We start from the raw sequence: 26,618 nt of genomic DNA, 5'->3' as shown, positions 1-26,618 counted from the left end.
GACACTGCTTTGAAAAGGGTACAACACACTAAACTGGATCTTTATTGAGTTTTCTTGCAGAAGCAACAGCTTATAGATTCTTTTTAAATACAGCAGGCATGAATAAATAGTGATGAAGTCTTTGGTGCAACTTGGCTGGGGATCTAATTCACAACAAAGGGTGCTTATTCTCCCGGTGCATCTGGTCTGTAGTCTCAGTTTTGTGGAGTTCAAGTGCTCATTTACTTTCGTTACTTTGTATGTATTATTTTGATTTGGTTAATTTATATTCTTTATGTGTTTGTTTTCCATGTCTGGTCTTTGTCCCTGGATTACATTCTTTTGATTTCCCCTGGAATCTTGGTTCCCAGGATTTACTCTTTACACCCTGAAGCAAGCAAGAAGACATAACTCTTGAAATCAATGATATGTTTTTATCATATTCAATTTCACCAAAGCATATCAAGCTTTCATTTGAAACAGAATGAAATCAGTCCAGGTTACTTTGATGCTTACATGAGATTGATGTAAAATGCTGAACACAAATGTTCAATGATTTGCAAGAGTTGTGTCCCTTACCCTAAGTCTATCTCCTTACCCAAACTCCTTTTGCACTGTAGACAAATGGTAGAATTTGTTTGGTTTATTTAGGTTAAAAAATTCATTTAAACATACACGAAGGGATTCAATAAACTGTTTGGTGTAGACAGGTTTTTCTTCTTTTTTTTTCAAGGTTCGGATTAGACAGGTTTAAATGTACTTCATATTTACAGAAATTCTACTGACCCAAAACTCATAACTTAAATTTTAATGCTTTATTTCTCCCTGTAATAAATTCTTAATACATGGATATTCTTTTTCAAATGCACAACCCAGAATGTGTATAATTTCCAGTTAAAATATTTAAGTAGCTGTCTTTGTAAGAATCATGCAAAATCTGAAAAATGTGATACACCCCAAAAAAGGCTACATATTTTTATTTTTGTAATTTAGTTGTTTTATGGGTCCATATTATGAAATGTGTAATTATTCATTCAAGTCTGCCTGCTCTAAGGAGATAATCAACATTGAACATCCAATAGATTCTATTGTATTTGAGTGTCATTTACAGAGTTATCTCCCTTAATTTTGAATTTTACAGTGCATTCCATACAATTTTTATCTCCTAAGAGCACGGTTATACGAAAAACCAAATGTTAATTTCTGTTTACTGAAGCATTTTGAACAAAATATCAAAAATGAAAATGAGTAGGCTTTTCACCCATGTATCACTTTTTGCATGATTCTTAGCTGGAATGCTACTTAAAAAATTAGACTACAAATAGCAGTGTTAAATTATTATTCATAACTTTTCCTGAATTTTATACCTGAACTATCTAAGGAAGCCTGCTATGAAGACCACCTAAAGTGAGGTACATTTTAAAAGGGTTTAAGACTTCAAGGTCTGCAACCTAACCATAAATTCTGTAGTTAGTAATTTTCTTTGAAGCAAGGGTAATGAGCCCTTTCCTTAAACCTCACCCCCCTCCTGAGCTCAAAAGACCAAATGTAGGAATTTCCATCCCTCTGACTGGCAGGATTTTTAAAAGTGGTAGCTTTATTTCCACTATTTGAACTCACAACTGAATAAAAGAATAAACTTTGTAACCTAACTCAATCCATTCATACATACCTATAGTAAAATGGGATTTAGTGACAGATGTATTTCATCCTTTTGTCAGCTATCTTATACATCATTTTCATCACAACTTCTTACAAATGCAACAATAATCTTAAAATTACCCAGTACAAAAACAGCTATTTTTAGAACAGTATTGCGTGCATGTGGTCAATATTATCGAACCAAGAGACAGTGTCTCATTAAAGGAAAATTTGACATCTATCTTTATAATCAAATTATAACAAAAGCTCACAAACATTTCCTGGTTTTTTTTTCTTTCATCTAAAATTTGTCACTTAGTAAAAGGAGCATAAATCAATAGTTTCTTCTCCAATGGTCAGAATGCTATTGAAAGTATTGGCGAAATCTAGTTAGAAGTATTGGTAGAATCAATATCAGATCCCGATCACCTGCTGAGAATTTGATTACGATACAATGTAAAAAATACATTTGATTGCTGTCGTCTGCATCGGCAATGACTTTTTTGTCAGTGATATTTGTTTGCTTGTCCATTTTTTATGGTACAAAAATTCTGACCACAAACGTTTCAAAGTGTACTGCAGGGGCAAAATGAAGCAGAAAAATAAAGCACTACATTTAAAATCCCTATTGTGAGCCCGCTCACCATAGGTTTCAACTATTCTTAAACCTTGCATTACTTAAGGTATTCACAAATTATCTGAATTTTAAATCTATGACTCCATTTTTTTTCCACTGTTCATCAAGTTTTATGAGGTGATCCCATTTGTCTTTTCCTGTAGAATAACCATTCAAACTAGAACCGTAATGGTTGATTGATTGATTGTTGGCGTTTAACGCCCGAGCAGCAATATTTCAGCCATATTCTGGCGAAGAACCGTTATGGAGTTGTATCCAAAAATAACCTGCGATGGAAAGACAATATTCCTCTGTTGTTTTGATGAAAGGTAGGGGCAGATAACTGTTAAACTGTTAACTCAATTATGTCAGGTATTGTCTAAAAGATTTATGCCAGCTCTACAAATAAAAATTGCTACTCATGGAGATCCCTTCTCAAATAAACCATGAATAATTAAAACTTCAAACATGAAGTTGTAAGTTTTGTTGTGCTAAGTATGACCCAACTTGTACAGGAAGTTGTGCTAGGTACATGTATGACCCAACTTGTACAGGAAGTTGATATTAGAAAGCAATATAATTGGCTTACTATGTATCTATATAAAGCTGAACACCAAATTAGAAATAAATCCATCCATTAAGAGCCGAGATAATTTCTATGAAATTCAGACAGATGGACAGACAAGGTGATTCTAATATACCACCCACTCACTAACCAAAGAGAAAATACTTTGACTCATAAAAATAAACATTTAAAAGTCTATTTGTGCAGATTGTATAAGGCCATTATTCAATACGAACAAAAAACAAAGTCAAGATATGACAGTCAGAAGCCAAAACTGTCAACAAAACACCACTGCAAAGTGAACCAGTAACCAAACAATTGCAGCCCAGAGTCGACAAAAATTACTCTTCATTATATTTATTACCTGTGGAGCATTAGTGGCGACCAAGAAGGCGTTTGTTCGGCCAGGATGATCGTAATCATGCATTGCAGAAGCAGTATACAGAGCCATCAATTCTAATGCGGGAAAGTTTCCACCCATAATGCCATAACCATCGTCTGCACCAAAACTGTTGGCTCGATGTGTCAGGTTTGATCGGTACAATGTCTCAGAATCTGAAATAAGAAGTCTGATTACTATCATAAAATAAAACCTTTTATATTTCCATCATTAAGTGCAAAATTCCCAAAAGTGCATGTATTTCTCCTTTATTTTATCTACAAATGAATCAAAATAAAGCATTCATTTATTTCAACTACATGCAGTAAACAGTCAGTGAAACAAAAACAAAAAAAACAGACCCAGCCCTGTCAGCTAAAAATAAGAAGACACAAAAATTTTTTTTTTTGTTTTTTTTTTGGCCTTCTAAGGCCAATAACTCCAATGTCTCACTAAAACTTGATCCTATGAGGACTTTCCCATACCTTGTCCAAAGAATCATTTTAACAACTGAAAGTTGCTTTCTATCCATTATGGTTTTTAAGTGAAAAGCTTTTAAACACAAATTTGTCTTACTCATTTTTTCTATCTGTTCACTAATTGTACTGGTACAATAGTAATCAAGAGAACCAAGGTTATAGCAGTAATCAAACAGTAATCAAGGGAACCAAGGTTATAGCGGTAATCAAAAGAATGTAATCCAGGGACAAAGACCAGATATGGAAAACAGACATAATACACAACAAAGAACATAAAGTAACTAAAATCATACATACAAAGTAACAAAATCAAATGAGTAACTCAGACTAAAAACTGGGAGCACGGACCAGATGCACCAGTAGGGTAAGCGTCCTCTGCTTTTCTAGAAACGCCAACATCTTTTTCTGTCTCTTTAAGTGAAAAGCTTTAAACTTTGAAAACAAATTTGTATGTACTTAATTTTTCTAACTATTTACTAATCATACTCAGATACATGTTCTTTTTGTCTCTTTTTGAAGGTAGATTTTTTTGGCAGATAGAACAAAACTGATTTCTAAAATCTGATTTACATGTATTTCCTGTAATGTAGACCCCGACTCAAGATGCAAAAGATATCATACAAAATTAATATTTTCATCCATACATGACTCATATTTCTAGCAAAAATATCACAATCACTATAATAATCTAACTTTAAACCACACGGGTGCCACAAAAAAGACCCAAAACTTAACCAATCCCATTTACCAACAGGAACCATTTATATACAAATGCAAAATGACATAACCAAATGTCATCAACAGAGGTTTTAATCAAATGATACATTACTTCAATAAAGCATCGTCAAATTCTCTCCTGAAATACACTGTCAGATACTAGGCATTCTGAGACAATTATTTCAAAAGGAAGCCATACTCATATCGAGGAGCAATTTGAAATAGATAGACAGCCTATTAAATTACTTCTTGTCGGAATTCCTAAACACAAAATGTCAGATCTGGTGTTGACGGGAAATTCTCTGTCTGCACTGAGACTTAAAATGTAGAATAAAAACAGAAATTTTACACAAGAGAATTGATAAAGTGTTAGATATTCTACTCTAATATCACCACACAGGCAATGCTTAATACTAACTGAGAAAGAGACTGTACATTGACTATATCAATGCTATGTGAAAATTTTACCCATTATTATGACCTTCACCTTTCCCTGAGTATGCTCTTACATATAAATACCTGTATAAGGTTCAAGGTTTTCTTAAGGGAAAGGTTTCATAAAAGGTAGGTCACAATGCTTAAAAGAATGAGTTCTTGAGTTCTCCTAGAATATAACTAGGACACTGTGACCTCTAACCTTCAACTTTTAAAATCAGTATGGTTTCACTCCAGGAAATGTTGTAAATTATGTTCAAAGAAATACATTGTAAATTTATGGGTCTTTTTTTTTACTTTCAAGAGTAGAGGGTCCTGGACTTTTAAAATCAATGGCCCACTTGAAGGAAAACTAAAAGTCCCTAATAAAGCATCAATGAATACAACTGAAGTCATGGATCTAGCAAGGTATATGAAATTTCAAAGAGCTTAAGTCAGAGATTGAGGGTACCAGAATTCAGGTGACCACTAATTGGTGAGGTACCAGAATTCTGGTGACCACTAATTTGTGGAGGTACCAGAATTCTGACAAACACTTTTTTGTGTTAGTAACTGAACTGTGACAACCACTTATCTGTGAGGGTACCAAATTCTGACCACTAATTGGTGAGGGTACCAGAACTCTCGTTTTTTTGTTTGTTTGTTGGGGTTTAACGTCCGAGCAGCAATATTTCAGCTATATTCAGACGATGAACATGAAATTGATGATAAAATGAACATGAAATGATGATGAAATGAAAAAGGGATGAGACACAAGGACAATGGGGTCGACAAATTTTGATTGCCACTGGAAATAGGGAGAGGTGGGTAGGGTCGGGCAATTTAGCCTCCTGTGGCGGAGCCTTATGGTTCCTACTCCGGAAGAATACCACAGTAGGGTTCTTTAACGTGCGAGGAACGTGGCATCTTTCCCAACACGGTGCACCACTATGGTTTGTGGTCAGGTTTTCCGTATTATAGCCTGACAGCCCAGCATGTAACACGCCAGGAGTACCCCATTCAACCACCTGGGTCACACATCCCAGTTGCTCTGTGGGCAAAGCGCCCTAACCCCCGGCTAGGGTTCTGAGCACTATTTAGTCGCCTTTTACGACAAGCTTAGCGCTGCTGCAGGCCTATTCTTTTAACACCCAGACCTGCACGGGGCCCAGAATTCTGGTGACCACTAATTTGTGGAGGTACCAGAATTCTGACAAACACTTACTTGTGATGGTAACTGAACTCTGACAACCACTTATCTGTGAGGGTACCAAATTATGACCACTAACTGGTGAGGGTACCAGAATTCTGACGACTAATTGGTGAGGTACCAGAATTGTGACCACTAATTGGTGAGGATTCCAGAATTCTGACATTCTTGTTTGTTAGGATACTAGAATTCTGACAACAATTAATTTGAATTGCTAGAAGATAATAAGAGTGAAAAAAAACAATAGTAGCATAACTATTTCTTACATTAGAGATAAAGATTTTTCCTATTTTAACCCATGTGGGGTATCGTTACCTTACCAATGTGATGTCACATAAAATTTTCTCTGACTTCTTGTAATCACAAAAGAACAGCCAAAACATGGCATTGTAAATTAACCTACTTTCAAAAAACTGATTTTAAAAAGTGAGATAAAGAACAAAATCAGCTTAAAATGCAAGGCTAGGAAATCTCGAACACTCATGGGTAAGATTTCAATGTTCTTCATCTGAACAAACCTTCTTTAGAGAACTTGAAATACAACAATAAATTGTCTGAGATTTCTATGTCTTGCGCTCTAAGTAGTATTCAGATTTTCCCACTAAAGAGACAAGAAAATTCCTATTTTTTTTCAGTGCAAGATTTCCTTATGTTATCTTCATATTGAGACATGTGCTTTCCCATAAAAAAAATTGGCAGTAAATGATTATTAGTTTATTTAATGTTTTTTTTTCAATGAGATGAGCATGAGAAACTCCTGCGAGTTGAAAAAAATATTAAATTATCTGTTAATCACTGTTTTGCCAAAGTATAAGGTATTAGTTTTCTTTCATTTTCAGTGTTCCTAACCTAAATATGCAAGTTTTATAAGCACCGCGAAAGTTTCCTTCTGGATTTTTCTTCGGTGGAGTGCTCAGTGATGTCACGTATGTTGCACAGTTATACAATAATTTTCATTCTCACTCGACTGTCGCTAGATTGAATATTATCATACAGCAAGATCAAAGGGATCTTAAACAACGTGGAGATAACGTTTCTTACCGATATGTAATTAAAAACATGCCTTTGAAAATAACCAAAGATTGATTATTTATTTTGGTTTGTTTACAAATATATCCATGCTGTGATTGTTTTGATGTGACCATTTTACACCAAGTCCTGATGTATCACTGATACATCACAATCAGCTATTAAATGTAGGTAATTTTAATTCAAACATTTAATTGGAAAATAAACTCGAACAGTGAAAAGAACACCAACTTTTCTTGTGTCAGATTAATATCTAATATACTTCATTTATACAATTTCATTAATTATAAATTTGAAACCAGCCGCAAATTATTAACATTCATCTGCACAGTTAGTTACCTAATAAACATATTTGTTCAACTATAACCACCATTTAAGGAGGCAGACCTATGGTAAGGGACACAACTCTTAGAAATAATTCAAATGTTTTTATTCAGCATTTTACATCAATATCACGAAAGCACCAAATAAACTTGGAATGATTTCATTCTGTTTCAAATGAAAGCTTGACAGGCTCTGGTGAAATCAATATGATACAAACATATCACTGACTTAAAGAGTTATGTCCCTTACCCTAGGTCTACCTCCATAATTTCCAATTTTTATGTACTTTTATTTGCTAAGAATCAACATTTTGTTTATATCTTTCCCTTTGAAAACATGTGATTTTAAAATGCGTTGTTGCCAGTCAACAGCAAATTACATTTATTTATTCTAATCAGTCTTCCCAATGAAATAAAACTGCAAATTTTACTCTTCAAGCAGATGAGACGAATCTTCCATTTAATGCTCGATATGCCAGGTTTACTTGTTTGACACACTAAACACCACTTACATCGGCAAACCAATGATATAAACATTTTTAAATTGATTTAGTGGAAAAATCTAACTGTAATTGGTTTTGACAGCCAGGCAATGACATTATCTTGGTTACAGCCTAATCATTGATGATGCTCAGTGGATAAAGTTGATTAAATGACTACCACCTAATGAACTGTCTTTGGTAGTAAACTTAAAAAATAACAAAGAGATTAAAACATTCTATTATACACACAGATTTAAATACCTATGGAATTATAGAAAGTTAAAATCTCTATTCCAATTTTCCATTTAAGTACTAAATGCAGTCAATCATCATCATGTGAATGTCATGTAATCAAGGGAAGACTAATTCTATTCCCAAACAGCATCATTGTTAGCGCTATAGTACAAGGGAAAATATTTCACTTATTTTTCATACAAAAACAAACAGTCAATCAATAAAAGAATCGATGAAATACCCCATTACGATACATTACATAGCTGTTGAGTGCAGAAAAGTTACTGAATGCAAAAACCCTGTCAATATTCTTGTTCATCAAGACAGGAAGAGTAATCAAGGATAGCAAGGTTATAGCGGTAATCAAAATAATGTAATCCAGGGACAAAGACCAGATATGGAAAATAGACAAAGACAACAAAGAACATAAAGTAACTAAAATAAAACATAGAAATTAACAAAAGTAAATGAGCAACTTGGACTCCACTTAAAAACTGGGAGCATGGACCAGGTGCACCAGTAGGGTAAGCATCCTCTGCTTTTCAAGAAAAATAGGAAATTATGTTATTGTGGAATTAGGAAAATTAAGATTGTACAAGTCTATTGTTCAATACTTAAAATGGCATATGCAATGGTTTGAGAAAACATTAAAAGTTTAAATATGTTCTTGACTGAATAACCCACTTATTTTCCATAGAACACAGAGGAACAGATTTATAATGGTCAAGATCATTTCAACTTTCAGTTTCTGTAAGAATCAGGCAGTAGGCGGAACATGGTATAAACAAAGCCACCATTTTGAAAGTTTAAAATGCACCATCAAAATCTAGGAAAAAAGACAAGATTACTTTGGTAAACTGGGTTATAATTTCATTGAAATGCACTGAAAATTAGCATTTCAAGGGCAGATAACTGTCAAAAACCTAATTTTTCTAACATTGTATTGGAAAATTCCTGAGCATATCCAGTGATACAAAGATCAAATAAAGGTCTTTTCAAATAGAGAAAGCACCCTTGATAGAAATTATATTGTCAGATTGGTGGGTTTTTGAGATGCATGTTTATGATATGTCTAATTTTGTATGATTCTTCCAAAAACTTACACTTAAAGTATCCATCACCAAACCTAACAAACAACTAACAAACAAAAAGAAAACAAGTAATACAGTGAAACCCCATTTGATTTTAAATTTGTTCCATAAAGAAAGGTGTTTGATTCACCAATTATACTTCTCTGTCTGAGGAGTATGTATATATGTACATTTGTATATAAGGTATGGCACATGAAGGAAAAAACCGCAGAGATTTTATTGCATTAACCAATTATTTATACCTGATAACCACCAGAAATAATCATCAAAGTGTTTATAAAATTGGCCTTTTTAAGATACTGATAGATCAAATTTAGTTGAAATGCACTATGGAAAAATGGCAAGAAAATTTTCCCGCACTCTTTCCATATATAAAAGCAGTCAAACAATATCTACGTCACAGATGCTTCAGGATAAATTCAAATAGCTTTTTGGTTGTTTTCTAGAAGTACTGAATATATTTAGGCAAAAATGACTGAGCTGGGGAAAATGATGAGCCACACATTGCCTGATTCTTACATAGAATGTTACTTAAATTGATGTAAAGGAAATTAGAAAGTAACTGGTTTAAACAGGTCTTTGGAATATTTAGGGTTCAGTTTAGACAGGTTTCACTGTATTGAAAGATTTCATCAATGAAGACTGAACAATAAAGTAAAACCAAGTATTAAAATAATCCACTCCTTTATCACTAAAACATTAAATGAGACTGTACAACTGTCACAAAAAACCTCAGCTTACATAATGTCCACCAAAACATCACATTTGTAATTAAATAATAATATAAATTTGTTTTAACATTTTCTCAATGGAGATCAGGATGGGAGGGAATTGTATGATTCTCCCAAGTAATATACATGTACATTTATTTTGTAGGACTATCATGGAAAATATAGCATAAATCTCTTGCTTTCTTGTCTAATAGGAAAATTCATTTTTACCTGACTCGCTTAAAAACCTCTTTTCAGCTCATTTGACATGTACTAAAAGTCTTTTTATAAGCTCACTACACTTAACTGAGTAGAATGTTCAACTCACCATATGCACTTAAGACCCATTTTTAGCTTAACTGACTCACCAATAGACTTATTTTTAGCTTTCAGCTTATCTGACTCACCTGATCTATTTTTAACTTAAATGGTTCACAAGAAGATTTGTGTTTTTGCCCATCTGATTTACTAATAGAACCATCTCAGCTCATCTAACACACTAGAAGACTTAATTTTACCTTTCTAACTTAGAAATTTAAACTAAACTCACTCTCAAGCATTTAAAGCTCACCTGACTCACTAGAAGACCCGTTTTTAGCACACATATCACTAGTACTCTGTTGAGTAAATCCTGGTATAGGTTGTGTTGTGAGGTAGTAAACTCCATGTAACACATCCGTAGCATGTACTCTATTATGATCTGAAAAAAAATGTGAGCACATAGTCAGCTTGTTGTATTTATAATGTGAGCACATAATCAGCTTGTTGTATTTATAATATGAGCACATTAAATCAGCTTGTTGTATTTCTAACATGAGCACATAATCAGCTTGTTGTATTTATAATGTGAGCACATAATCAGCTTGTTGTATTTATTATGTAAACTTTGCTTCTTTATAGATGAAAAGTGATTTTCACACTTCTTGACCAGTGTGAGAAAAACACTTTTCATCTATAAAAATATTTTTTCAAGTTCTCAGGAGCTGACGGGCCAAAATAGAAAGAGGCAATTGGTCGTTGTGTGATTGTATCGCATTGTCTGTTGTGACATTTCAACATTGTTCTTTTGTAACAACTGTTGACATCATAAACAGACAATAGCTAGAATACCCGCCATGACACAGATGCCACACGAGACCTTGTCAGAAGTTTCCTTTTGAAAAATTTAAAGAAACAGAATCTACAATTTTAGCTCATTGATTATGAAATTTAAAGATAAACCTGATGAAAATTGAAACAAATGGAATGAGGTACGGACAGTTAAAGTGATTCCAATACAGCACCAACTTGATGAGTGGAGGTATAATTACAGTCCACATGTGACAGGACCATTTATCACACTTGACCAATTGATCTTAAGTTGACATCAAATTGTGTTTAACTACACGAGTATGTCAAAATCATCATGGTGTCTGTTTCTCCAATTGAATTAAATATACAGACCTATTGTTAACACTCGATGAAGGAAAATGTCTTATTGATTAACAGCTTTGTGACTTGATGATGAAGTAATATATTACTCTGAAGCAGTCCATTTTATTAGATGATGAACCGAAAACTGATCAGAACTTTACGAATATGACCCTTACTAACGATTCATGTGCATGTGCTCTGCAAAATGCTCAGAGTACCACTAGAAGAAATAGATATTATTTGCTATACCCAGAATTTTAATTAGAAAGGATGAAAATTAAACAAAAATCATTGTATGAAAAACTTTTTTTTCTCAAAAAATAAAAATTAAATTAAAGTATCTCTTTAAAAGGTGTGTATTTGAATTATCCCATTTTTTCCTGCTGCATATTAAAAGAACTAACATGTCAGATTTGCTAGTTTAAAGATGTAACAGATTACTAAAACTTAAAGGTTTCCTAAAATCTAACTGACAGATGCTAGTAACTCTGAAACCAACTTTTGCAATCAGGTACCCTTAATAAGCTCCATAAAAGGTAAGAGTATGAAAATAACAATTTACCAGATATCTTAATTATTCAGAAGAACTTTATCCAAGTTTAACTACAGAATTTTATATGCACATGCTAACAAATGTACAGCAATTCAACTAAATACAGGCAAAGATACCTTAAGAGAAACTGAATTCATTATAAAATTGGAACATTAAAATTGTTCATGGAACCACAAAAGTTTACCATGTCCCTAATACATACATGGCTTCTCCCGATAACCCTGCTCTAATGCATGGAAGTAATGTAGAAACTGCGGTAAAGGAATACGGAATGTTTCAAACAACCCAACTTCGCTAAACAACTTATATCCAACCTGAAAAGAAAAAAAAATTTATGATGTCATGTTTAAATATATACTAAAATTAACTATCTACCAATATAATGTCTATAATGCTTATTTTCATTGTGCTAACCTGAAGAAGCAAAAGCCCACTAAAGGCAATAGGCACGCCACTAGACTCAGAAGCAATAATCTGATTCTGAACATATTAGAAGTTGCAAACTTACAGTACCTGAACCAATCAATGCAACAAAAATTGTGATCGGTCATCGATCAATGATCAGTTTCCGATCAGTCATCGATCTGTCAAACCGATTTATCAAACCGGTGATCGCATCACATGACCACAGAGCGGTCAATATATTTTATGGTTTCCAGTGTTTTCTTTGTCAATTTTACACATATTTACATTATGCAATAAATTTGAACATCAATCTATACTTTTGTTTTACATTTGTTCCATTTTTAACAAATCATTCGTCATTTTACATAACAAAACTGTGATCAGATCGGTCACCGGTCATTGGTCAGCAATCAGTCAGTGATCAATCAGTTAACGGTCATCAATCCGTCAAACCGTTGCATGGATCGGTTCAGGAACTGTATCTCCTATGCTTGGCAGAAAATTTATGTCTTCCCTGCGACTCTGTAGGGGCTTACATCAGTGCTTGAGACAAGCACACTACCATGTGACCAACAGAGTGGTCAATAAGGTATGTCTGATACAGTTAAGTGCACATATACAATACATGTATATTGCCGTACACTGGACAGCTTCCCCTGATGTCCTTTTACAATTTCTTGTTCTGCAAATCAATTGTATTTTTAAATGTAAGGTTACTGGACAGCCACCCTCTGACCCCCTTCTTACAATTTTTTGTTCTGCCAATAAGTTGAACAAATGTATAAGTAAATGTAGAGTGTAATCATCAGTGTACTTTTACTGGCAGTTCATGGCCTATTTCACTTAAATAGCCAGTTAGACCCCTCCCACATTAATGTTCCTTCATTGAAACATTTCAACTCCTGATAATGAAATCAAGACTCCTAGTAATTACTATTTATCCAGTCAGCTTAAAACACAAATGGCTGATGGAACATTGACCTGGCATGACATGACGTGACGCAGGTGCTGGCAAATTGACTTTTCCGTCAAAAATAATCTCATGCTCAGTTGTAGCTAAATTAAACTTTTTATTCCTCTGAAGTTTCTACTTGACCTAAACAAATCAAATCATTGTTTTGGTATCAGAAAGAAAATCACCCCTTGAAATTCTAGGATTTGATTAGAAACTAAATTATTTCATGTTTTTATTACTACAAAATTTTAAAGTCATATCCTGATTCAAAACATACCAAAAACAAATTAATATCATTTAAATTTTGAGTTTAGACTTCCATCATGAAAATTGAAAGTTTGTTTATTTCAAATCAGAGAAGAATGTGATATTCTTATTGGTTAAAACATGGTCATGTGGTATTCACTTATGTGCATTAAAATCAAGAGGTCATTTAAGTAGCACTCCAGCTAAGAATCATGCAAAATGTGATTCACGGCTGAAAAATCTACATATTTTTATTTTTGATATTTTGTTTGAATTGCCATAGTAAACAGAAATTTATATATTCGGTTTTCCATATGACCCATGTTCTAAGGAGATATAACTATAAAGAATGCACTGTAGATTTAAAAATTAAGGGAGATAACTGTAAATAACACTCAAATACAACAGAATCTATTGAATTTTCAATACTGATTATTATTAAGAGCAGAGAGATTGGAATAAATAATTTCACATTTCATAATATAGACCCATAAAACAACTTAGTTACAAAAATAAAAATATGTAGCCTTTTTTGGGGTGTATCACGTTTTTCAGATTTTGCATGATTCTTACAAAGACAGCTTCTTAATTACCACATGACATGTTGCCTGGGTCATCAACACACAGCTTCAGATTCTTAAACTTAAAACACAACTGTAAAGGGCATTTTCAATAAATTGACTGCCCTAGGGAGGCAACATTGCCTTCCACATTGATAATGCACTGATGCTAACCTCATTTTTGATACAAACAGTAGAAAAATTTGAGTTGTCTGTAATTTGGACTTTTTTCAGTAATCATCATTAAAACTGAAATCGACATCTCTAATTTGTCTTGATGAAAACATATTTCTTCACTAATTGGAAACAATAAGAATTAATAACTTTCATGAAACCTGGAAGCATTGCATGATCTGAATCCCCATTGCACTTATTTCAATGGTATCTCACAAGCGTCTGAAAGATCAGAATATTCTACTTAATATTTATAAATATTACAGACATCTCATAAAATTAGGCATCTGTGATAATTCCCTCACCTATCAACATTTCAGGCAAGACCTGAAAATGCCCTTTACATAAGCAACTTTTGTATAAATAATGTTAAAAAATCTTTGGAAAATATGTTAAGCATAACAAGAAAAGATCATATTATCTAAAATTCTTTTAATTATTATTTTCATCAAAAGACAGACCTTAATTGTGACATAATAATGTAAATGTATTAATTTTTCATGGTTGCTTATTTTAACAGAATCTGTCAAATGAACATATTTGCGGGTATCAATTTTCAAAACTTTAAAAAATCATTAGCATTATATAATGTTTAAAATCAATTTCGCAGGTACTTTTTTCACAATTTCCTATCCACTAAGAAAATAGCGGAAATAGTGAAAATTAGTATGTTTACAGTAGTTGGTGTCCAGAGAGGTATCACCATATCATAGCCTATAACATCACATCAAACGTTGTGGGAATGGGTGCAATTTATAGATAATGTCCTCGACATAAGCAACTATTGAAAAATCTGAAACAACCATTACTGCATGGTAATACCCTGGGCAAGATAATGTTGTTATGTTCTACCGACATTCTAATTCAAATTTATATATGAATACCACATGACCACGTTTTAACCAATCAGAAAAGCTCATTCTTCTTTGACAAGAGAATTTGAATTAAAGCAACCCTGCAGTTGCCACCTGTCCCTGCAGGGTTAAAAATCAGCATTTGCCCAGAATCCCATGGCTTCAGATTTTGAGCTGGGCTACCGAACTTTTGCACAGAATTTAATTTAACAATATAGAGAGTATTTAAGAAAGTGTCCACGAAATAAACAGGCAGTGGGTGACTCATGACAAATTTTGTTTTCAAAAATTGTTCACCTATTTCATATCACAAATGCATCCTTTCTCAAAATTTAAATTCAATGAGTAAAGAGAAATAAATTACATAGAAGGTATTGGAATTTATTTAAGAAAGGGAGATAACTCTTTCATTTTAGCAAAATATGGTTGTTTTGTTAAGGAATTTTAAAAGCATTTTCAGAGCCATTCATTATAAATTTAAAACAAACTTACTCCTTTTTTACATACATTTAGTATATACATTACATTGCAACAAAAAATTCAGTGAGATAAAATTTATCCTGTGGCACCCATATCATAATATCTGCCGAATTTCTACATGGATATGCATTCTGGGCAACCAGCTTGAAAATCCAAAGTTTAACCCCTGCCCTGTATCCAGAGGGAGGAATAGACGAGTGATCAACAACTTCTAAAGGCTCTGGTGTGACTTAACCAATATCTAGCTCCAGCCATAAACCCATTAAAGCTAACTAACCAGGGGGCTAACCTAGGTACTAAACCTAAACCAGAAAGGTCAATTTAGAAAAACTGGTAATGGTAAGAGTAGCTGTGGACTTTAAAATATATTTTAAAGAGTTTTCTTCCTGGACAGAAGTTTAGAATGATGTTATATTAAAGATTGATGCTTGTTTTCCTAAGAATCATCTTTCAAGTACCAAACTATTGATATAATATATAAACTGGCTCTTATGTCAATCTGGATAAAATCACCACTTCAAACTGTTAGCTTAATGTAGCCATGGCAACCACAGGCTTTTGTCCTTAAAATGCCCGGTTAGATGAAATGTTTTGTAACAAATCATGGACAATTATTGACCTTATACTTGAGAACCCAGCAACGAACATGTGGAGGGGGTGCAGAATCCATTACAATTTCTATCTGAAATATGCATATCGGTCATTACAATGAAAGATATATGGAAATAATTTCATACAGAAAACACCCTCCTTTTTTCCCTTAATATTTTAGTGAGTGGATGTGAATGCAAACCTTTCATTTTAAGTTTGAAATCAAAATGTTGCCCTCCATGTTAGGTATATAAAATTCATGAGAAACTTAGCAACAGTGATACCTGCCTGAAACAATCCCAATTTGGACATAAATACTGGTTTGGTTTAGACAAGTGTTTGGTTTATAAAGGGCCAAAATACATTTAAATTGATATAATAGGACTTGAAAAAGTGTCTGGTTTAGAGAGGTTTTCAATTTATTCAAGGTTTGACTCTAACAGGTTTCACTGTACAAAACTGCTCAAAAAATTATGTATAAAACAAGGTACTATTTGAATTTGGAATTATTTTGGATTTAAGAAAATAAGTGAAGAAATTATCTATAAAACTTAGCACCACTAAGGGGGTTAGTCATGCCGTCATGGTTAAGGGGGGTTACTAAGTTTCCTTGACTTTTGTTATCCTACTAACCTTACCCATTAACCATGCCGGCATGACTAACCCCCTTAGAAAGGGCTAGTTTTACAAATTTATTTTTGGTCATTTTCCTAATTCCAAAGTAATTCCAAACTCAATACATTGTTATAAATACATTGCATATGACACATAAAAACCCCTTCCTTAACCATAGCATTTCAGGTCAGCTATGTAAATCAATTAACATGAAAATCACTGTAAATGTTTAACTGACAGACTCAGCTCAGCTCAAGAACCCAATTAGTATGTTAGCGATCCAAACATAGTCTGACAATAATAACGATTTGTCACCAAGCTACGAGACCAGTCACTAGGGATTAGATATGTTAATGGGGGGAATGTTATTAAATTACAACAGGAATTGTCCATTGAAGAAAGAGATTACAGAATACATCACTCATCGGCTGAAAGCACTTTCTATATGTGATTAGATTGGATTGGTGCTAATCCATTAATCTTTAAAGACTGCAAAAAATCTTGGCAAATTTGAAGGATCTTAAGAGAAAAAAAATATGATGGAAGCTGCATATAAGGAAATAATTTAATATACATATCTGTTATTGGTTACTGAAGAAAACAATTCACATGTTAAAATATGCCCAATAAATATAATTTAGTGAGTACAAATCTTATCCTGCATTCTTAACTTTATCATAGTCTTTAATTCAAAACCTTGAGAAAAAATTAAGACTTGTCATGCTTAGCATCATGAGCATATATAATACAAAGCCAACCTACATGTACCTTACTTGATAGCAAATGACCATGTTAAAGATCAGATTATTCCAGTCATTCAGAATTAAATACCCTGAGCATCACCAGCAATAATATAATACAAAGCATACCTACATGTACCTTACTTGATAGAAAATGACCAAGTTAAAGACCAGATTATCCCAGTCAATCAGAATTAAACACTCTGAGTATCATAAGCGATAATATGATACAAAAAGTAATCAAGAGAACCAAGATTCTAGCGGAAACTGAAAGAATGTAATCCAGGGACAAAAACCAGATATGGAAAACAGACACACAACAGAGAACATAAAATAACCAAAATAATACATAAAAAGTAACAAAAGTAAATGTGCAAATCAGACTCCACTAAAATCTGGGCGCATGGACCAAGTGCACCGGTAGGGAAAGCATCCTCTACTTTTCTATTAACACCCAATGAGTTGCTCATAAAAAGTAATGTCCTGAGTAGACATAAGAGGAAAGGAAGACTATGAAATGTTGAACAATGGTGCAGATGGATACATGGTAACTATCCATGAGTTCATGATGACGACCACAAGACTTCTGAAGTGATTACTTCAATCTTGTAGCAACAAAGCCACGTTCTAAAAGCCTAATTGTAAGTAGTCTAGTAAGATACAAGTCTGCATAGTTACAGCAAGCTCTGGCATAAAGTATGAGCTTTGATATGAAAACTCTACAAGCAGGTATGAAAACTCCATACACAGGTATGGAAAAAGAACAGATTGTTTGCTCCTTGTTTTTCTAAGCTGTAAAGCATACTTACCTTACTTAACAATGAATCTGGATGTGACTTGGCTGAATCAAAGATTGGATAATCCCAGTCATTCAGTTTTTGAATTGTTAATAAATCACAACTTTCCACACTATCAACATCCCACGGTAATTCTAGTCTATTTTCTAGTTTTTCTGAATCTATTGTTAATGTTTTGCACTGATCGGAAGTGTCTGTTTCTTCCTCATTGTCAGCGTCATCAGCTGCGTCTGCATGTTTGTGAGACAATAAAGACTCTCTCAACACCTGAAATATCATGTGAATATAAATTCTTCATAGAATTAACTAAAAGTTTCACATTCCTCTAAAAACCTAATAAATGAATTAGTTTAAATGCAGTTAAACTATTGTAAATTAAAGTTAGTTTTTGTCAACAAAAAATAATGTATCCCCACTTCCAAAATTCAAAGGAGTATAACTCCTACAAAATTCAGTGGATTATCAATTCCTGGTAATATATAAACTATATATCATGTCCTGACTACCTACAAAGTTTCATGAAATTTGGTGCAATAATTCCAAAAGAGTTGTGCTTACTAAAGTATGATGGACAGACAGGGCAAAACAATGTTTCACCCACCCATCAAGCCTACTAAAAAATGAAAGCCATGAAGTGTTCTCTTTTCACATTTCTAATTGTACGTCTTATTATACTACAAGGGTCACTGTCTCACTGACATTTTCCACATAGTCCTTGCCTCATTATCCTATCCTTAAATGGGCCTGTACTCAGAGAATACATGTAAATTTGCATATGCCATATGTGTACAGACCCTAACAGTGATTTTATTCCAATAAAGGTAACCATAAATAACTAATATTTAACTTATGTAGTTATGTTCACAAGGAGAAACCCCATAATGCAATATATATGTAAATACATACATACTACTGATGCAGATTCAGAGTTTGTTATGATCTTTATTTCAAAAAGATGTAAATGACATCAGAAAAACTTTCCAGTGATTAAGATTTAGTGTCTCAAAAGAAGTGACATTCAATATCCACCGCCTAACAAATTTAATTTACCAGAGCCTACTATTTCAATTACAAAATCAAAAACTTTAGAATAATGAGATTTTCGTCATTGCCATCATTTTTTAAATCATTATTATTTTGTATTTTCATAATTGTGGAAAAGTGGTACAATATCAATAGGTATGATTGCTTTGTTGGACGACAACTTTCTCAATTGGAATTCAGAAATATTTTGCAACCTAAAGGGTTTAAGAATTCTCAATCTTATAATGAGAACATAAATATAAGCATACATGTAATGTAATTTATCCCTTACTGGATTTTACCATTGTGCAAATACTATTGTTTGTGGGGTACCAATTTTTCGTGGATTTCGTGGGTAGGCTCCCAACAGATGTGAGAATCCCATTGATGTGTATACTGAAAACCTCATAACCATGATTTCAATAATCCATAAATTTGTGATTCTTTCCTAATCCACAAAAATTGGTATCCAGGAAATAAAGTACTTTCACAGAAACTGAGGAATTTCACAGACTTTCGAAATCTTTTTCAACATAAAATACTATAAATAGCTATAAAGCAAGTGAGAAAAAGACATTAACACAAAAATGTAAGTAAGAGATGAGGAAAACTCAAACTGTAGAAATATTCTCTATATCCTTAACCCCAACAGGTCCTAAGAATGGAATAGATAGGTGCCAGTTTTCTCCATCTCACTTATCCACTTGTGTAAGGCTATGCAGCCCTTTTCACAAAAAATTGTAAGAGTTAAAATAGTTATGACAACACAATATTAGACCTTTTATGACGTCATAACTTATATTTAATTCTACACTTAGGATTTTTTGTGAAAAGGACTGCAGATTATATCACTGTCAGTTAAAATTTCTGTATGGAATATTTAGTAGCATTCCAGCTAAGAATCATACAAAATGTGATTCATGGGTAAAATGCCTATATATTTTTATTTTTGATATTTTGTTTGAATTGCCATAGTAAACAGAAATTAGCATTCTGTTTTTCATATAACCTGTGTCCTTAGGAGATAAAAATTATATAAAATGCACTGTAGATTTCAAAATCAAGGGAGGTAACTCTGTAAATGACGCTCAAATACAATAGAATCAACTGGATTTTCATTGTTGATTATCTCCTAAGAGCAGGCAGATTTGAATGAATAATTACACATTTCATAACCTTGGTTCCCTTGATTACTCTTTAATAGTATAGACCCCTAAAACAAAAATGAAAATATGCAGCCTTTTTTGGAGTGTATCACATTTTTTTCAGATTTTGCCTGATTCTTACAAGGACTGCTACATAAATAGCTACTTACATGCTACTGAGTTAAAATCATTTCTAGAAACTCTATACAAAACTTACTTCCATGGATTTTCAATGCTTATATAATGTAAATTTTGAACAAACTCCAGAATAGTCATAAAGAACAGTTTTTCAAACAAATAAATGCTTGGAAAACTTTTATCTGATATGGTATTCTTATTTTCTTTTGTTTCAATTGTATCATAAGACTTTGTACTTTACCATAATTTTAACTATTATTAAATGAAGTATAAAGAAATAAGATATGATCAAAGATACAACGCATAGCTGCTTATTTTGGCAGGGTAAAATTTGGCGATTTTGGGGAATAAAAACATGCTATTCTAATTATGGCAGATCCAAAGTTGTTTTCTAAGTACCTGAGCTCAGAATAAATATTTTGTGTAATTTGCTAAAATACATCAAAATTAGTACCCCACAAAAATTTTCCACTATACAGTAATTGATCATGAAATATCATATAAGTGACAAATATATACATTTATAGTGAATGAAAATATACTTAGAAAGTGAAAATCGAAATCAAAAGAGTTTACAATTCAAATGATATCATAGTACAGTGAGTCTGATGCATCAGAAAAAAATTCATTCACAATATTTAAAAATAGCCAAGAAAGCAAGGATATAGCTTACATTCAACTGAGAGGGAAATGCTAAGCAATACAACAGAGAGAGGGATGGATCATTCTTTGTGCAGCAATAATACCAGGACACTTTGGTCAAAGGTGAAAAATACGACAATTACTGATTACAGGTAAGTTATTTCATTTCTTGGAGGATATTGTGTATGGTTTTATTTCATCAGCATCAGCAAAGACTAAAATTAATCAAATATCAATTACAAATTTTTAACTTAATATAAAAATATTTTTCATGCATCACATTTGTGAACTTGAAAAATGAAAAAAAAAATGTCATCAACATAGGGCCAAGAAACCTAAATGAATTGGAGTGTTACGTAGAAAGGGAGTCATATCATGGGTGCAATTTTGAATAAACCTCCCTTTATCACTTTCTGACAATTTAGAAAGAAACATTCCAAAAGAAAGTAGCCCCCTTTTTCATTTTTTTGCGACTTAACGTTGAGAAGAAATCTGCTGCTAGACACCCATAGTAAAAATCCTGCTTCCAACTTACCATTTGTTTTTGTAAGGACTCCTCATGGATGCCTGAACTAAACAGAGACTTATTTGGAGGTGACCCAGTGACGTAATCTTCAGAGGTCACCAAATTATCGCTATGATCACTACTACTTGGAGAGTCATTGCTCTCGTAATCAGATGTGATATTTGCCCGCGTCCTAACGGAAGAATGCTGCAGGAAATCTTTGTTATGACTTGATCCTTCCCCCTCTTCTTGGGAGTCAGCGTCATTATTTGAAAGCAAACTTGAATGCTTAGAACTTACATTACAGTCTTGGCTAACACATGGTGCTGTAGATTTCCGGGTGAATTTTTTACCAAGTAATGATCCGCTTGTTGTAGATGGCGCTGCTAAAGAAAAAGAGCGAGATTTTGGAATATTTAATGCAACTGTTGGAGAACTTGGAGAGGGACTATTACTACGACTGCCAGAAGGACTAGCTCCTGGAGAGACATCTCTATGGTGACGAAAACTGGAACTTCTTATACGACAGGGCTCTAGTTCCAATGTTGGCATCCCTGTCGCAGATGTTGTTGTTGTCCAGGTACTAGTAGACATACGTCTGATCAAACCTTGGGGTAAACTCTTGCGTATAAGTTTCTGAAAGAAAGTAAATACTTTTATAATACATGTAGCTCGACAAATTTAAAAAGAAATACCATCAAACCTCAAACCTACCATCTATATTCAGCTAATACCTGTCTTAAAAGACTGATTAAAATATCCCTATGTAGAGCAAATTATATAAAATTAACCTGTATATAAAGACCACCTGCCTTATCTGACCAGGATTTTGCTCTCCCTTGGAAGGTCACTTTTGTCAGTAGTATTAGGGTAAGGGACATAACTATTACAAATCATTGGAACGCTTGCATTCAGCATTTTACATCAATCTCATGTAAGCATCAAAGTAACTTGGACTGATTTCATTCTGTTTCAAATAAAAGCTTGATAAGCATTAGTGAAATTGAGTATGATACAAACATAACACTGGTTTTTAAGAGTTATGTCCCTAGCCCTAGGTCTACCTCCTCAAGACAGGTTTCATTGTACTTGTTGCATCACATTGAAGTATTTCCCAGGCCTCAGTAACTAGAAAAAAGTCTGAAGCCCTAGAAAAATAATGAGTACAAGGGTAGCCTAATAGGAGAAAAAAAATGAAAGCTTAAAATTCTCATTAGAATATTGAAGAAATCTCTTGAAAATGGCTGTTTCCTTAGCTTATGGATGTCCAGTGCATTGTCCTCAGAGACTTTAAAAAAAAAATCTATTTTCCACTGAAAAATTCCAATAACAGCTCATGTTAGGAAGAAAATACATCCTGTTATTATAGAATGGTGATATATTGATAGGGTTGTATCAAAAAACCTTTATTGGAAAATAATTTAACTCTTGTAATATGTTCACAACTGGTTTTCCAATATTTTATCAATCACATTAGCACTCAAGCAGGGAAAATACAGCAATTAGCAAACTAGGTAATGGGTTGAAAATGATCAAAAGTGATAAATACATGTCTAATTTGTAGAAATTAGAGTCTTTATATAAAAACTCGACAAGAAAATTGCTATTTTATCACATCCAGTTGAACTTGTGAATTCTAATATATATAAATCAAAAGTATATAGAAGTTGCATCATAACTTTTAGGTGTGTGAGAAATAACCATGAATTTGATTCTGTACAAATTTGGGTATGAATTTTAAGTTTTTGTAAGAATCAGGCACAATGGGAAATTTACCAGATGCATGTAAAAAAAAAAACACTAATCTTGCAATATACAGAGATGATTTTACAAGGTCTACAAAAAAGCGGAAATTGACAAAATCAGAAGTAAATATACAGTAAAAAAAGGATCGTAACAATAAAATCTGGATTTGAAATAGCGGAATTCCACTAAAAACCGTAAAAAATCTTGTCTGAATATGATTTATTTCAATCATGTCTTCTTTATTTAAAATGACCATTATTTGACCTCAGCATCTCTGGATATTGTTTTGAAATTCTTTTTTAGAATTTTTTTTTTTGACAGAGTTATCTGCCCTTTAATTTTCTTTATAGTGCAAGTCAATGAAATGCATCATGACTCATTTAAAGAGGCAGACCTAAGGTAGGAGACAAGACATCACTCTTGAAATCAGTGATATGTTTGTGTGATATTCAATGTCATCAAGCCTATCAAGCTTTCATTTGAAAAAGAATGAAATCAGTCCAAGTTACTTTGATGCTTTCATGAGATTGATGTAAGTTGCTGAAAACACACCTTCCAATGATTTGTAGGAGTTGTGTCCCTTACCCTAGGTCTACATCCTTAACAAAATCGTACAGAAAATCTTGCTTTTATTTCTTGATTCTGCCGGAACAATTATGGACACAGGGCTTTTATTATCTTTCTAGTGAACAGGCTTATTAGAGAAATTGGACCGTCTACACCTTCATAATGTATCAAAGGGGGAATGTGATTTAGAACCTTCCATTTCCACTTATCTTTATGAAACCTCTGTGGACAAATTACACTGTCAATGTGTTTGGTTACTTCATATCATAATTCACCCAATGTATCATTCAGATTGTGATAGTCTAAATGGTAGAGAAAGAGTAATCAAGGGAACCAAGGTTATAGTGGTAATCAAAAGAATGTAATCCAGGGACAAAGATCAGACATGGAAAACAGACATACACAACAAAGAACATAAAGCAACTAAAATCATACGTACAAAGTAACAAAAGCAAATGAGCAACTCGGACTCCACTAAAAACTGGGGGTATGGACCAGGTGCATCGGTAGGGTAAGCGTTCTCTGCTTTTCTAGAAGCACCCGCCAAGTTGCTCATAAAAAGTCAAGTCCGAGGTAGACAAACGAAGAAAGGAAAACTATGACCTGTTGAATAAATCAGTTTTCATGGTGCAGATGGATACACCATAACGATCCACGAGTTCATGATGATGACCATAAAACTTCTGTAGTGATGACTTCAATCTTGTAGCAACATAACCCTGTTCCAGAAGCCTATTTGTTAGAGTTCTAGCGCGATGCAAAAAGTCTGCGTAGTTTCGGCAAGCTCTGGCATAATGTATGAGTTGTGATATGAACACTCCATACACAGGTGCCAATGGGATGTTGCCACAAATGAAAGGAAAGTTGACAATTCTGAATGAAAAGTCATCACGTTTGTCGTAAAGTTTGGTCAATAGTTTTCCTTTACCATCGATTTCTAAGTGTAGGTCAAGAGAATAGCTACTTATTTGTTAACTGAACAGTTAATACAGAAATTAATCATGAGACCCTGTACTTCTAATTAATTTCTGTTTTCCTCCTGGCCTAGCCAAAACAAAAATTTAACAAAAACTACTAAACTTCAACTTGACTCAATTTTCTTCAAATTTCAATTTTTGGTAAACTGGTCTATTTTAAAATATTTACATTTATGTAACACACGGTAAATTGAATAATTTTCCAAATACTTACTTTCACATTAAATGATGTCAATCTTATTCTCAGGCTATTTATATATAATTTCATGGAAAACTCTTTTTAAAACATGTTTTCAATAATTAAGGGACTAATTCCTGGTCATCATTTTGACAGGTTTTTTTTTGCTTAAGAAATCGCTGGCAAAACATGAAGTATTTACTCCCACTCGACCAGGAAGTCAATATAGCAGAGCAACCAAAATTACTTACAGCGTAAGTTCGTTCTATATAAAGCCAGACACCAAATTTGAAATCAATTCATCCATTGAGAACCGATATAATTGCTACAGATGGAATGACGGACGGATAAAGTGATTCCCATATATAGCACCCACTTGTTGAGTGGGGTACAAAAAGTCAGCTTTTCATCAACTTACCTTTGGTAGTGTTGAAGGTCGCTCACCAGTGTAAGGACTCTCTTCTGTATCAGATCCATAGTGTGAGGACTCTGTGAGTGAAACAAGAGGGCTAATTCGAGGTTTATGGAAGGATGAGTGATTCTCTGGAGGTTTCAGGATGTTGCTGATAGTTTTCAGCCGAATGACCACATGAGAAGGAAGTGTGGAGTCGGCTAACATATCTGTAATCAATCCATGTGCCTCCCCTAGTAGAGCAGATTCAAAACTTGCTGAAGAACTCTGAAAGAATAAGACAGATTATTTATCAAAACTGAATTGATATCTACATTTTTAATCACAATAGTACTAGAGTATTGATTTTCAAAATAAATGCATAAAAAAATAGCATTTACTAACTGATGGAATTATTAAAACTACACCAGCATGGTAATTCCTCCAATGTCTATACCATTTACCTTAAATTACAGGTTACAACCAGAGTAGACTCTATCAAAAGCTGTGAAAAATTGTTCAAGAAACCCAAGGGTAATAACTCTGTAATAAACCTAATTAAACAGATTCTTATCTCTGACAGTTTGCAACATACTGTAAATTTTAAAAGATTATTGCAAAAAATGCATATGATTTAACACTGCTACAAATAATGCATTCATAATGGAAATTTTAATGATACAGATGTGGGAATTTTCTCCAAAAAAAAAAAAATTGACAATTATCACTTTTTCCCAGGAGCACTAACTCCAATGAATGCAATATGAAGATTTATACCAATGAGTTCACTTATCATATGACATCATTTCAGTTTGTTCAACAATCTACAAGCATCATATCACGATCTATTAAAAATACATAAAAATAGGTCAGCTCAACAAACAACCTTGACCCCTCAAAAAACCTTCAACTAAGCAAGTCTCAATAACAGTATCAATATATTCAAACCAGAAAAGCTACAAGTTAAGTTTTACATAGAACAATGCATTCAATTTCTAATCAACCACTGTAGAGAAATTATCAAGGTTGCTTTTCATTGTTGAGCAAACATGTT

General features: G+C 33.2%; 1 protein-coding gene across 11 annotated transcripts in view; it reads right to left on the bottom strand.

Annotated features, from left to right (window-relative positions):
* The window catches only part of LOC148613669 (cGMP-inhibited 3',5'-cyclic phosphodiesterase 3A-like), a 136,604-nt gene that overhangs the window by 11,648 nt on the left and 98,338 nt on the right, over window positions 1–26,618 (bottom strand). For 9 of the 11 annotated variants that reach the window (XM_088587146.1, XM_088587148.1, XM_088587152.1 and 6 more), the window contains 6 exons: window positions 25,592–25,852; window positions 21,736–22,341; window positions 18,265–18,519; window positions 12,038–12,149; window positions 10,441–10,569; window positions 3,166–3,356 (listed from right to left, as the gene is read on the bottom strand). In XM_088587146.1, the coding sequence (XP_088443272.1) occupies window positions 3,166–3,356; window positions 10,441–10,569; window positions 12,038–12,149; window positions 18,265–18,519; window positions 21,736–22,341; window positions 25,592–25,852 (1,554 nt within the window). The remainder of the gene's footprint in view (window positions 1–3,165; window positions 3,357–10,440; window positions 10,570–12,037; window positions 12,150–18,264; window positions 18,520–21,735; window positions 22,342–25,591; window positions 25,853–26,618) is intronic. The other 2 variants (XM_088587147.1, XM_088587157.1) reach the window with 1 other exon arrangement.

This window comes from Perna viridis, chromosome 6 (genome assembly GCF_037379345.1).
Source record: "Perna viridis isolate PV_CMFRI_1.1 ecotype Kerala chromosome 6, ASM3737934v1, whole genome shotgun sequence".
NCBI lineage: Eukaryota > Metazoa > Mollusca > Bivalvia > Mytilida > Mytilidae > Perna > Perna viridis.
The sequence above is the reverse complement of the archived record's forward strand: the minus strand, read 5'-3'. Positions and strand labels throughout refer to the sequence as shown.